Raw genomic sequence first — 14,606 nt, forward strand, 5'->3', positions numbered from 1 at the left:
CTGGCCGAACACCATGAAACAGTGGTATAAAAATAAGCTTCAAAGAGCTTGTGCCTGAGAGAAACGTCCTCAAGGGACTCTGAGTTCAGGCCTGGACTTTTCCAGTGCTTCCATTTGAAGTCCTGAGGGCATGGGGAGTGCTGGGCAAGCAGAGGGTGCAGACTTAATCCTCTGCAGATAAGGGTGGGAATAACAAGTTACACTTCCTGAGTGCTTACAAGCCAGCTCTTCCTTTCTTTTCCACATTTGCAATTTTTTTGGCCACATCCCGTAACACGTGGGATCGAATCCGCACCCCCTTCAGTAGAAGGGCAGAGTCTTAATCACTGGACGTCTAGGGATGTTCCTCCCTAGATGGACGGATCTTCACGTCCATCAACTACGTTCATCATCCCTGCAACCTTTGAAATCTTTACTGTGACCAGCTCCATTTCCCAGGTGAGAAACTGAGTCAGAGGTTAACAGCAATTTGCTCGCTGTCACACGCTAGAACGTGATGGAGCTCCTACCTAGCTGGGAGCCATTGCAGGTTGGTGTCAGTAATATGCCTTAACTTTGCTTAAACGGATCAGAAAACTGCTCCCGCCTGGCACAGATCGTCAGTAAAGCAGCTGACTCCTATTAAACTTCTTTTGAGATAAGGAATTACTCTGCGGAGAAGGGTGTGAGTCAAAGGTGAGCTCCCAGTGTGCGCGAGATGTCAACAGTCAATTCTTAGGTGGTCCAAGCTGAGAACTGGTTACCCTCCTAGGTCAGAGGCACAAAGCCCGCCAGGTCAGAAGGATCACCGCCAAAGCCGGCCGCCAGCCACGTGGCCCAGCCTGCGAGCTGAGCGGCGGTCAGCGGAGGCGCGGCCCGAGGGGGTGGAGCTAGGGCGCCGGGACTCGCCAGCCTTACGAAGTGCGCCTGCGCCTGGGGTGGGTGCGAGCGCGCCGGCTGCGTTAAAGGCGGCTCCCCGCCCTGCTCGCCGCGCCAGTCTCCGCAGTGCGCAGGCGCGGAGCTCACTTCTTGTCAGTCGGCGCCGCGTGCGGGTTTGTGGCTCTGTAGCAGTGGCAGCGGCGGCGGCTGGTCTCCGGCACGATGAGCGGCTTCAGCAGCGAGGAGCGCGCGGCGCCCTTCACCCTCGAGTACCGAGTCTTCCTCAGTGAGTGTCGGAGGCCCACGGCCCCTCCCTGCCAGCCCGCCCATTCATTCCCGGGCCTCGCTTCGGCTCCCGCTCCAGCAGTTGCGACCCGCGCTCGGCTCGTTGTCTCGGGCGCCCGCCGGCCTCCTCCTCCGGTCCCGGAGACTTGGGCGGCGGGTCTAGGAGGGCCTGGCCCTCATTTGACACGTCCCGCTCGCGCGTCGGACAGCGTGGATAGGCGTTCCCATTTCACACGCCCGATTGGACCTGAACCTGCGCCAGGCTCGTTTCGCAGGTGTCCGGCTCAGGCAGTGTCTGATGGGAAAAGGACACCACTGAGCCACCCTAAGTAAGGTGTCTTGGGCTAAGCTAATGCCCGTAAGAGGATTATTCAGTTCGGAGGAACGGGGTGGGGGAGAGGAGGTGATGGTGGTGACATCTTAAGACCTTAATTCCTCCACTGTAGCTCAGATTGTGGGGACCTGGCGGGGTCAAGTCCAGGCCCACGTCCTATAGACGGGGAAACTGAGGCCCGGATCAGGAGCGGTCAGTAGAGGACTGGACCGGTCCCTCTGAGATCCCAGTGGCGCTTCTGTCTCCCTGACGCTTGGTTTCCCGTAGCCCTAATGCTGGAAAGATGCCTTATGAAACAGAAAGCTGTTCCCCTCCCGTCAAACAGGTGACGTCAGTCGGGCAAGCATGAGTAAGAAAGTGCCAAGTTTTGGCCCCTGGGCCAGGGGATCGCGTCTAAGGGGTACCCACCCAAAGTATGCACTTAAAGGCTGTAGGCTCCGCTTTCCTTTAGCCTCCTAGGTGGGGGAAAGCTATCTCTTGTTTATCTTCTTACCATCCCCCCCCTTCCACCCTTCCAAGATTATTAGAGATAACGGAGGCGTTTCTCTTTTAACTGCTTCACTATTTTGTTCCAGAGGAAATGGGCAGGTGCCTTGAGTTCTATGAGTTCCGGGTATGAAGAGCAGTAAAGAGATGGGAAGAGGGGATACATGGTTAATATTGAAAGAACAAAGCTCCTAGCCTAAAGTAGCCTCGTATTAGAGGAAAAGGAAAGTGAGCTGTAAAGTTACACAACTAGTTGAAGTTCAGACTGCCATTTAAAATCCAAAAAAGTGTGGGACCTCCCCCACCCATTTTATGAATTTCAGGATTCAGCAACAAGGGCAGTGCAGAAACCTTTGACAAATAATTCACTGAGCAGTTTTCCTGGAGTTAGTGTTGGCTCCAGAATTTCTCTGTAGGAGGGACTTAGAGAAGTGACTCTAGTTTGAAGGTTCGGGGATGATACAGTAATTGTTTTCAAGTTATATTTACAGAAGAAAAACAGTTTTTACTCAGATTATGCATAGGTAGTACTGTATAATTTTAATTAAAAAATTATAGACTTCTTAGCATCCTTCTTTAATAGGAGAAGTTTTTACCTCTATAATGTTAATTTGCCAATCTTTTTAAAACTGATAGTGGGTTGGATCACAAGTCACTGTTAACTCTGAAGGGTCATTGGGGGTGGTCACCGCTCAATTTTTCCTATTCCACCTTGATTTTTAATCATGAAGGAATGCAATGTGGACTAAGCCTAAAGTTTCCTAAAGAATAGTGAGGAAATTTTAGAAGTACTTTTTGGATATGGGAGCTAGTTCTCTAGAATACAGAAATTGCCTGTTAAAGTGAGTTACAACTAGATTATCCTTAAGAAAAATTATGATCTCAGATGGCTCTGTCTCCCTGGAAACACCACTTAAAGCAACATGGTTTACAATTTGACACATTGGTCCCCTCCCTTCTCCCTGAACCCAGGTATGTCATTAGCTCTGTTAACTGATGTAAGGTCAAACAATTTGCTTGCCTTTTGTATACACCAGAAACTGCAGACAGGCTCTGGGGTACACAGGTTTGTAAAGCAGTCCCCACCTGCACCAGAGGTTAGTACCTTCTAGACCCCTAAGGAGCAAGTAGAATGAAAACCTAACCTGGCCTTGGAGCAGTCCAGTATAAAACCAGTTTCTCTGGGGTGGGAATGAAATCTGGCGAGTGGTATTGATATAGGGAGGAGAGGCTATGTAGGATATCTCTATACCTTTTTCTCAATTTTATTGTAAATCTGCACATTCTCTTAAAAGAAAAAAGTCTTGAAAAACATGTACTTCATGGATCTGGAAATGTAATTAACCATAAAAGTAATATTTTCTAATTGATTTTACAGAAAATGAAAAAGGACAATATATCTCTCCATTTCATGATATTCCAATTTATGCAGATAAGGTAAGACCTCATTCTCTGACCATAGTCTCTGCTCAGCTCAGTTAGTTTGACATGCAGATTTTCTTATATGTCTTACCAAGTGCTTAAAATGCCTCATTGTGCTACGAGTTAAAGGTGCATTGACTAAAAAGGATACTGTCTTCGATTCAGATTTTTTTGGTTAGAAGAAGCAGCTATAATTTGGAGAAGGAGTAGAGGAACAGAAACAAATGTATTCAAGCTGCCTGGGTTTAAAAAAAAAACCCACCAGAATTGCTGGTAACTCTTTTAGTTTTTATTTTCATTTTTGCCTTTTTATATTTCTTAATCTCTTTGCAAAGAGCATGTATTATTTGTGCAAATTTAAATAGTTTTTTTTTTTTAAGCCATTGCTTGTTTTATGCTCCCTCCCAATAGGAAAAGTTTATATATATTTAGTTTATACATACAAGGACAAATGTCTAATTCTTTTTTATACCTTTAAGGTTTTTTGTTTTTTATTCAGCCGGGAAACTTGACCCACAGTGAGCGCAAATCTTTTAGATGTTAATACATAATACCTGTGAATATCACATTCCAGTGTTTGTCTAGAATAATAAAGATGAAATCTTATCCTTATGTGTGCTGAGTCTTACTCTTTTTCTGTGCTGGACTATCAGAAATAGATAAATTAATTGTACTTCTACCAGAAAGATTGCTACAGTTCTGTCCTGACACTTGGACACTGGCAGCAAATCTAATCTGTGTGTTGCTTCTGAGTAGCCTGCCTGAGCTGGGTTCTAACTGGAAGCAGTGGAGCAAACAACCCAAGGCCAATTATGTGGCATAGTTACAGGAGAGACCTCTAATTGGCATGTGTTCTCCGGTGGGATTCTCAAAGCTGTACTTATTCAGAACCTTTTAATTTGTTACATCTGATTTCCTGGGAGTTGATATGAACTGCAGAATCCTTCTTTCCTCTTGAAGTGGCGTCATTTGGTTGACTTGGCATCATTTGGTTCGCTTGAATTGTCTTGTATAATTAGTAATCAAAGTACTTTGCAGTTACATTTCAGACCATTTTGAATAATCAAAAGGTATAAAATGATGACCCTAAGTTTATTGATACCTTGACATACAGATGTAGTAAGGAAGGAAACCATTTTCTTGACATATAGCTGGGTTTGTGTGTGTGTGTGTTCATAGCTTCTTAGCCTGTCTTAGCCTGTTGGGGTTGCTGTAACAAAATACCTAGACTGGGTAGCTTATAAAGGGCAGAAATTTGTTGCTTGCAGTTCTGAAGGCTAGAAGGCTGAGATCAGGGTGCCAGCATGTCTGGGCAAGGGCCCTTTTCTGGTCACAGAGTTCTAGCTGTTTGTGTGGTGGAAGGAGCTGGGCCTCTCCCTGGAGCCTCTTTTATAAGGCACTGATCCGATTCAAGAGGATTCCACCCTTATGTCTTAAGCATTTCCCAAAAGTCACACCTACTGTACCATCAACTCTTGAGGCTTAAGATTCCAACATACGAGTTTTGGAGGGACAGAAACATTTAGCCCATAGCTGTAAGTTATTGGACAATATTCTAGCCTAGGACCAGAAAAATCATAGCGGTTATGGTGCCTAGTCTTGTTGCTGCTACAAGTTACCCCAAAATAGGAAGCTGAGATTACTTTTTGATGTTGTGTAAAACATCTTTACTCTGGTTACCCTACAACTCCTTAATGTCTTACACAGGACTGTTGTATCTATAATCTGGGATTACTCAAGTAAAGATCTGCCTTTGAACCATCCTGGTGGTGGTGGTGGTGTAGTTGCTAAGTCATGTCTGACTCTTGCAACCCTGTGGACTGTATGTAGCCCTCCAGGCTCCCCTGTCCATGGGATTTCCCAGGCAAGAATACTGGAGTGGTTTGCTATTTCCTTCTCCAGGGCATCTTCCCTACCCAGGGATTGAACCTGATCTCCTGCATTGCAAGCGGTCTCCTGCAATGCTGGGGATTCTTTACCTCTGAGCCAGCGGGGAAGCCCCTTTGTACTATCCTGGGCTGGCTTAAGAGCACAAGTTCTTGCAATGACAATGGATTTCACCAGTGGTCAAGACCTCAGTGAACTGAAGACTCCTGCCTTAGAGGCAGGAAAGAATCATTTTTGTTTTGTTTTTAAGGAAGTTTAGTCTATACAAAACATGGGTGTGGTACACATAACTTATTTTGGATTCTAGCCTGAATAAAAGATCTGATTAATTCCATTGGTTACAGAAGAGTGTGATATTTTGGGGAAAAAAAATTCAGTATGATTAAGTTTATGTAAATACATTTCTGAGTGGGTACACGTAGACTTTATCCCTAATGTGCCCTGCAGTTTGAGGGATGATAATGAGGGAATGTGCCTTTAACACAACTCAGCTCTATAAGGAAAAAATGCCCAAAGGGTTGTATTCTACTCCACATCAGGACCTTTCAGTGTAGGTAGAATTTGGGAATTCTAGGGTGGTCCAGTGCTTAAGACTCCCGCTTAGACTATAGGGGGCATGGGTTTGATCCCTAGTTGGGGAAGTAAGATTCTGCATGCTATATGGTGAAGCCAAAAAAAAAAAAAATGTGGACAGTAAGTATTTGATTTCTTATTATGTGTCATTAGATAATCGATCAAGCCCATTCTGGAAATCTTTGTGACTCGGATACCCTACTTGGGTTATTTCCAAATCCACTGGGTGAAAGTGAAGGAGGGACTCACTGGATATTTAATTGTAGGGATATTCTTTGTTCTGGGTCTATTTTGGGGTCAAATATAAAACCATCTCTAGCTCAAAGTGTACTCTGACTTAAAACTTCTGAGATAACAGAAAATTTAAGTATCCAGAACATAAACAGGATAAATGGTATGAAACACTGGGTAGATTAAAAAGCTTTATCAAAATCAAGCTGTATCAAAATCTTAAAGTGCTCGAGTATCATGAGTTGATATTCTAATTTTAGAAGTTTGGTATCTTCTATTCCGTATCTTAAACTTCTGTGTTGCTGCTGCTGCTAAGTCGCTTCAGTCGTGTCCGACTCTGTGCGACCCCATAGACGGCAGCCCACCAGGCTCCCCCATCCCTGGGATTCTCTAGGCAAAAACACTGGAGTGGGTTGCCATTTCCTTCTCCAATGCATGAAAGTGAAAAGTGAAAGTGAAGTCCCTCAGTCATGTCCGACTCTTAGCGACCCCATGGACTGCAGCCTACCAGGCTCCTCCGTCCATGGGATTTTCCAGGCAAGAGTACTGGAGTGGGGTGCCGTTGCCTTCTCCAAACTTCTGTGTTAAATACCAGTTATACCCATATAGGCTTCTGTAATGGTTTTCAGGTGACTGTTGGGAGAATATGTAAATATGGAACTTTTTGCCTTAAAAAAAAGCCAAGCTTCTAATCAAATGGGTGGTGGCTCTAGAAACTGAACAGGATATTTTCTGCAGTTGTGCACCATTCTTAACTTTTTAAAGATACTATCTTACTATACCTGAAATTTCTAGAGGAGATATGCCACCCAAGTGGATGCTTTTTAGATTATTGTTGACCCTTGAGCAATGTGGGCTTAAGGCCCCTACTGGCTCATGATTTACAGTTGGCCCCCTGTACTCCTCCCTATCCGGGGATTCAATTGACAGATCATGTAGTTCTGTAGTATTTACTATTGAAAAAAATCCACATGTAAGTGAACCTACCCAGTTCAAACCCAAAGTGTTGTTCCAGGGGTCAGTGGTACTCACTTCCTTACAGGGGTTGCTTTGTTTTGAATTTTCTGTTTGTTTTTATAGACAGTTTTATAAATGAAACTTTAAAGAATGTCACTAAATTAATAATTTAAATACTGTTCCTCTTCTCCAACATTATATGTGTATAGACTGGTTGGAATTTTGTGTTTCCCAAACCGAAGTTCGAACTGGGAACACAGATGAAAAGTGATAACAAAACTTAATTGGCATGTTGTAACTAAGAATAAACTCCTATTTTTTCCCCCCTCAGATGAGCTTTAAGATGGCTAAATTTTAAAAACAGATATCCTGACCGTTATCTCTGGTTTATCAATTTTTTCAAAAAGATAAAGTTATAAAACAAACTTGAAACAGACTCATATAAAGAGAACAAACTCGTGGTTGCCTGAACAGGGATGAGGGAAATAGTTAAGGGAGATTGAGGTACAATCTCCCAGTTATAAAATAAGTTATGGGGATGTAGTACAGCATGGGGAACATAGTCAATAATATTGTAATCACTTTGTATGGTGACAGATGGCAACTAGGCTTATCATGGTGATGATTTTATAATGTATATAAATATCAAATCACCATGTGGTACTCCTGAAACTCATATTTTAAGTCAATTATATGTCAATCAAAAAAAAGTAAAAAGACAAAATTTTTTGGATGGATTTGACTTAAAAAAAAGTTGTGATGATTAAATATGTATCTAATATGCATTACAATGCCTGGCTTATAAAGTCTCAATATACAGTAACCAAAAAAACACACAAAAAACCCCCACAATAGATGATGATGTTAACCACAATGACTGGTTCTGTGCGAAGGCTTTCAGAGCTCTGTTGTAGAAAGATCACTGAACTGGGAGTAAGAAACCTTGGTTTTAGGCCTGGTTTTGCCACTAACTATCTTGGTCTTATTGAGCAAGTTGCTTCACCTCTGAGCACTGTTGGTCTTAGTGGGTGTTTTAGATTACATTGAGCACCATGCTAAAGCCCTTATGTGGATTATCTCCTTTAGCTGACATTCCAATCTCCAGACTGGGTTCTTACATTACCTTAGTTGTCCAGGATCACCAACCAGCATTCATAAGCAGCAGTGGCAGGATGCAGACCCCGGTGTTAGAACCTGCGTTTTCACCATTGAGCCACACTGGCTCAAGTGAGAACGGGTGGCGGATTTTCCTCTGTGCTTTTTGGTATTTTCCAGATTTTCTACAGTTGATATCTCTTTGATATTTATGAAGAAAAAAGGAGGGGGGCAGAAAAAAGAAAAAAAAGTTTACTTTTTTTTAACTTAGAATTCAAAAGAAATGAGTAAGAACTTTTTTCATTTGGGAAGGCTGTAAACTCTTCTAGTTTGGGGATTCTTGGTGGCCTTGAGACCCTGAATACTCATCGATGGGTTTCTGAGGTTCTGAGATGTTTCTGAAATTGCAGTTTGGTATAAGTGTGCATTTTTCTTGAAAGAGGTTCTATGGTCAAAATTCTTAGTCGTTGCAAATCATAGGAAAGGTTGACAGCTCAATATGCAGACTCTTGCTTGATTTTATAAAGATAAGAAAGTAAACAGGGTTAAGCTATCTATTTCCAAAATTTAGTCATCTTAAAGCTCATCTGAAGGGAAAAAATAGGAGCTTATTAGTTATGTCAATTAAGTTTTACTACTTTTTATGTGTGTGGTATATGGCAGTGTACGTTACCAAATACAAGAGTTTTATGAAACTGCTATGAGTAAAAGTTTGTGTGATTGGAGAACAAATGAGCATTACTGAATCGTGTTTGTTTTTAAATTTTAATGGGTTAACTATCTCCCCTGGACACTTAATTTGTTGAGCAAAATTTTTTTTTTGTTGATGTAAATCATGTTTTCCTTTGTGAAATTATTATTTAAATGAATAAGGGGCACACAAGTGAACTTTGGTAATCACGTTTCTTTTGTGTCAGCTTCTCTAATAGACTTTTGTTACTTGTCATTGAAAGTTTCAGGAGCCCATTTTTAAAAATTTATTTTTCAGCTCTATAAAGATATAATTGTCAAATAGTCATTGTATTTAAGGTGTTCAGTGTGATATTTTGGTGTATGTAAACGTTGTGAAATGATCCTCTTAATCATATTCATCAGCCTCTCCATCCACCTCATTTATTTTGGGTGTGTTTGGTAAGATCTACTATCTTAGCAGAATTCATAGAACAGTGCTATACATTAAATCTTCTGAACTTATCATTCTTATAACTGAAAATCTGTACCTTTTGATCAACATTCCCCCCATTTCTCCTACCCCTCTAGCCCCTGGCAACTATTGTTCTACTTTCTGTTTCTATGAGCTCAACTTTTTTAGGTTCCACATACAAGTGAGATTATGCAGTGTTCGTTTTTCTCTGACTTAATTCACTTACATGGTATCTTCCGCATTCATCCATATTATCAGAAATGGCAGTGTTTCCTTTCTTTTTTAAGGCTGAGTGTTCCATTTGCGTGTGTGCGTGCACGTGTATCACATCTTCTTTGTCCACTCACCCACTGATGGACACTTGGATTGTTTCCATATCTTGGCTGTTGTGACTAATGCTGCCGTGAGTGACGCTGTGAAGATCTCTCTTTAGGATTCTGATTTACTTTCTTTTGGACAGATGCCCAGAAGTGCGACTGCTGGATCATATGCGATAGTTTTCTTGTGTGTGTTTTGAGGCGTTTTCCATAACGGTCGAATTTACAACCCCATCAACAGCGCACAGGAGGAACTCACATGGGCTCTTCTGATAGGAATTTTATATTTCAAAAATACTCTAGAGGTTAGAGAAAAAAATAAGGCAAGCTGTCCTTTTTTTTTTTTTAGCCTCTTCCTCCATATCTACTCTTGATAAATTTAGAAGAAAATTCTTTCACCACTTTTTTCCCCCCAAATTTTATTGCAAAACAGAAAAATAAAAGGATGGTGGAATCAGGATGAGTTCATATTTCTTCCTAAGTCTGGTATATCTACTTGATTTCTGAAGTTATTTAGAGAAACATGAAGAATCAACATGGAAATGCTAATTTAAGCCACTTAGGCAATTTTGCAGTACAGCATGTCATGAGGCATTCATAAGTCTTCCAATAAAGACACAATTTAACGTTACTACTAAGATTCATGGGTGGGATGTAATTAAGAATATGTTCCCTATATATGTACTTAATTATGTTAGTAGTAACAGCTTACCTAATAGTCGTAGCCTATTCATTAGTAAATGACCTGTCAGGCTACTGACTTGATTCACAAGAAAATTCACCAGTTTGGAAATGAGACCTATCCTCACTGTAATGCTCCTGTTTAATCAATGAAGTTAAGAACCTGATTGAGATATAGGTTGATTTCTTCTATTTCTAAAGGAATTTTATTTTAAATCTTCTTGATTAATGGAACGCTATGATTTAGAATTTCTGATCTCCTTAGAATCTGGACAGCTATAGCGTTAACATTTTCATCTTACTGATGAAATGATTATAAGTCTGGCAGTCAGACTGATAGCTGTGTTTCAGACTTTGGAAGCTGTGGGTTGTCTTTCCCCTGCTTCCTACAGCCTTGTCAAGGTCATCCTACTAGGAATTAGTAGGATGTAGCTTCTTAGAAATTAGTAGCTAATTCCTAAGAAGTACCAAACCTTCAGGCTTTCTTTCTCTGAAACTGTAATCTGGGAGCCGAAAGCTTGATGCCAGAGCAAGGATTTAGAATCCAAAACACAGTAGAAGTGGAGAACAGTTCTGAGAAGTCTTAACAATGGGAATAACAAGATAATAAATCCAGGATTGAGCTAAGTAATAGTTGAAACCAGTTAGGATTAAAGAAAGAAAGCATGAATTTTTAGGTAGTATTTAAATGCCATAAACATTGGAAATATTAGAATGCATAATTTTTTCCAATTTTCTAATTTGTAAAATATACATAACATAAAATCTACTATCTTAACTACTTTGACGTATACAGCTCAGAGGTATTAAGTACATTCATCTTGTTTTGCAACCATCATCACTCTCCATCTCCAGCACTCTCTTCATCTCGCAAAACTTAACATTCTATATATCCATTCCCATTCTCCCCCATCCCCAACCCCTGGAAACCACCATTCGGCTTTCTGTCTCTATGAATTCGATTTTTCTGGATACCTCATGTGAGTGGAATCATACAGTAATTTGTCCTTTTGTGACCGGCTTATTTCCCTTAGCGTAGCGTCCTCGGGGCTCATCCCCACTGCGGCATGCGTCAGCATCTCTTTCCCTTGTAAGGCTGAATGGTATCCTATTGTATGTACATACCACGTCTTGCTTAGCCATTCGAGCCTTGACGGACACTTGGATGCTTCTGCGTTTTAGCTATTGTGAATGATGCTGCCACGAACATGGGTGTACGGATCTCTTCAAGACCTGCTTTCACTTCTCGGGGTGCGGGCCATACACCCAGAAGTGGAGTTGCTGGATCATATGGTAATTCTATTTTTAATTTTTTGAGGAGCCACCGTGCTGTTTTCCACGGTGGCTATACCATTTTACGTTCCTGTCAACAGTGCACAAGAGTTCCGAATAGAATGCGTAATGTTTTAACAGAAAAAGTGTTGCTTTTTTTTCCCCAGTAGTAGTGGAGTGATTGGTTGAATTTCTCATATCAGTTGCCCTGAAATCCCGAGTATCATTGTGTGCCTAGTGGCAGCTCCCTGAGCTGCAGACCTGGTGTCTAGGAGAAACAAACTGTTGTTTACTAGTAGTTGCTTCTTAAGAATGAGAACATCTTCCCTTTTAAAATATCAAAATAATTGAAAAACACCCTCTTTTGATAATAATTGATGGGGAAAGTAGTGATTGTAAGTTATTACGCATTCATTGCTTTAAAAAAAGAGACAGTAGCTACTTACACTTGAAAAATCGCTAAATATTCGTTTTACTTAGTCCCTCACCTTGATGTGTGGACTTCAGGCTTTAGCCTGAGGCCTGTAAGCTAAGTGATGTGGTTCAGAACTCCGAACTCCTCGGGAGTTGAAAAAGCTTGAAATCTGTTCACTGCTTGTATTTGGCACAAAACAGTGGTGCTCAATACATATCTGTTGGTGAAAAATGAGTGAATGGTCCCTGAGGCTTCTTGCAGGATACTCCTTGCTATTTTTGGCTCAGCTAATTTCTAAGAAGTACCAAACCTTCAGGCTTTCAGAGTTCTGTTTTCTGTAGTTTTTTCCTGAAAGATGTTCTGTTTCCTGTAATGTTGTTTCTTTCTCTTTCTTTTCTTCTGCATTCTTAATAGTTTATGTAGGTTTGTGGTATTAGATAATGTGGTTTTTGAGGATCTCTATGTATTTGTCATTTAATAAAGCGGTCAATGTATTTTCCAAACTTTGAATCTGATTTTTATTCCCTCCTTTTTTTTAACTTGAGGTGTTTTATTCATTTGTTGATATTTTATTTTAAAAGATTAGCCAGTATCCCAGACTTAGAACAAACTTCTGGTCTCCAGAAAGTAAGAATGAGGGGAGGAGATAGTTAGGGAGTTTGGGATCGACATGTACACACTGCTATATATTAGAATGGATAACCCAACAAGGTCCTACTGTGTAGCATAGGGAACTCTGCTCAATGTTAGGTGGCAGCCTGGATGGGAGGGCAGTTTGGAGGAAAATGGATAAATTTATACGTATGGCTGAGTCTGTTTGCTCTCCCCCTGAAACTATCACGATATTGTTAATCAGCTATATTTTAATACTAAATAAAGTTTTAAAAAAAAAGGCAGTTTCCTTAGTGGTCTGGTCTCAGGTAATCTTTTCATGTAGTAATAGCTCCATCTTGTGGACCTTAAGGGTATTCCACTTTTAAGTTCTGACTTGTTTGCGAATGTGCAGATCTTTATTTTAACACCTGAGGCGTAGACATGGTGCTAGCTACTAGACGCTTCCAATGAGTAGAATGACATGTAATCACGTATTGAGTCTGAGGTTTCCTACCCATGAATAATGTGTTACTCTTTCTAAAACCACACAGTTATGACTTCAGGGATAGAGCAGTTTACTGAGTCCTGGATTTAAATAATGTCTCCAGTTTGGGGGCTTCCGTGGTAACTCAGCTGGTAAAAAAATCAGCCTGCAATGCAGGAGACCCTGGTTCGATCCCTGGGTTGGGAGGAGGGCATGGCAACCCAGTCCAGTATTATGGCCTGGAGAATCCCCGTGGACAGAGGAACCTGGTGGGCTACAGTCCATGGGTGGGCAAAGAGTTGGATACAACTGAGCAACTAAGTATAGCATAGCACCATTCTTTGGGTTTTTTATGTTGTATAGAGTAGATGTCAGAAGCCTTGGAGCAGAAACTGAGGAATACTATAGTCTCCCTTAGTTTGACCAAGAACTTAAGTGACAGAAGTTTTAGCCTCTTGAATATAAATCTGTGTAGCTTTCTGCTTAGCCAAAGCAGCAGCAAGGTAACTACTGTCTGGAAACCTTTGGCTTATTTCCTGTACTGATCCTATCAGTCCCTGTTTTTTGATGCAAAGTAGCAAAGAAGTAATTCTAATAAGTGTGCCACTAAGTGATTTTCATTTTAAATCATTGTTTAAAATATGCATGTTTATAAAAGTAATGGCAGATTTGGCATCATGTATGCCCTTTTATAGAAGTTTTAAACTAAAAAACTGCATTTAAAATTTTATTCCTTGGTAAAAAATAACTATGACTATTTAAAGCATAGTTGTATTTAGAGACTCTTTCAAGTTGATACTTGACTCTGGTATACAAAGGAGGTAGCAAAGTGATTTTTCTTTAATTGAGTTTTTAGTAAGCATCTGAGATTTTTTAAAAATATATCATTCAATTTCAAATAGTCGATTTAAGGCTGTAAACGGATTACAGTAGAACTGTCATTGGTTAAAACATTTTTGGAGCATAGTATTTTATCTTAATAGTATTTTATATACAGAATACTGTAAAATACTTAATAGTATTTTATATACAGAAGAGCCATACAAAAAAGGTCTTCATGACCCAGATAACTACAATGGTGTGATCACTTAACTACAGCTAGACATCCCAGAATGTGAAGTCAAGTGGGCCTTAGGAAGCATCACTATGAACAAAGCTAGTGGAGGTGATGAATTCCAGTTGAGCTATTTCAGTTCCTAAAAGAGGATGCTGTTAACGGGCTGCATTCAATATACCAACAAATTTGGAAAACTCAGCAGTGGACACAGGACTGGAAAAGGTCAGTTTTCAACTCATTGCCAAAGAATGTTCAAACTACAGCACAATTGTACTCATCTCACACACTAGCAATGTAATGCTCAAAATTCTCCAAGACAGGCTTTAACAGTATGTGAACTGTAACTTCCTGATGTTCAAGCTGGATTTAGAAAAGGCAGAGGAAACAGAGATCAAATTGCCAACATCTGTTGGATCATCGAAAAAGCAAGAGAGTTCCAGAAAAACATCTACTTCTGCTTTATTGACTACACCAAAGCCTTTGACTGTGTGGATCACAACAAACTGGAAAATTC

The 14,606-nt window shown here is 40.7% G+C and overlaps 1 protein-coding gene across 1 annotated transcript in view; it reads left to right on the top strand.

Moving 5' to 3' along the window:
* The first annotated feature begins 1,065 nt into the window (after positions 1 to 1,065).
* The window catches only part of PPA1 (inorganic pyrophosphatase 1), a 33,963-nt gene continuing 20,422 nt past the window's right edge, over positions 1,066 to 14,606 (top strand). Inside the window, exons 1-2 of the mRNA XM_068982297.1 lie at positions 1,066 to 1,144; positions 3,342 to 3,400. Of these exons, the coding sequence (XP_068838398.1) occupies positions 1,081 to 1,144; positions 3,342 to 3,400 (123 nt within the window). The 5' untranslated portion in view covers positions 1,066 to 1,080. The remainder of the gene's footprint in view (positions 1,145 to 3,341; positions 3,401 to 14,606) is intronic.

This window comes from Capricornis sumatraensis, chromosome 10 (genome assembly GCF_032405125.1).
Source record: "Capricornis sumatraensis isolate serow.1 chromosome 10, serow.2, whole genome shotgun sequence".
In the NCBI taxonomy this organism is placed as follows: Eukaryota; Metazoa; Chordata; class Mammalia; order Artiodactyla; family Bovidae; genus Capricornis; species Capricornis sumatraensis.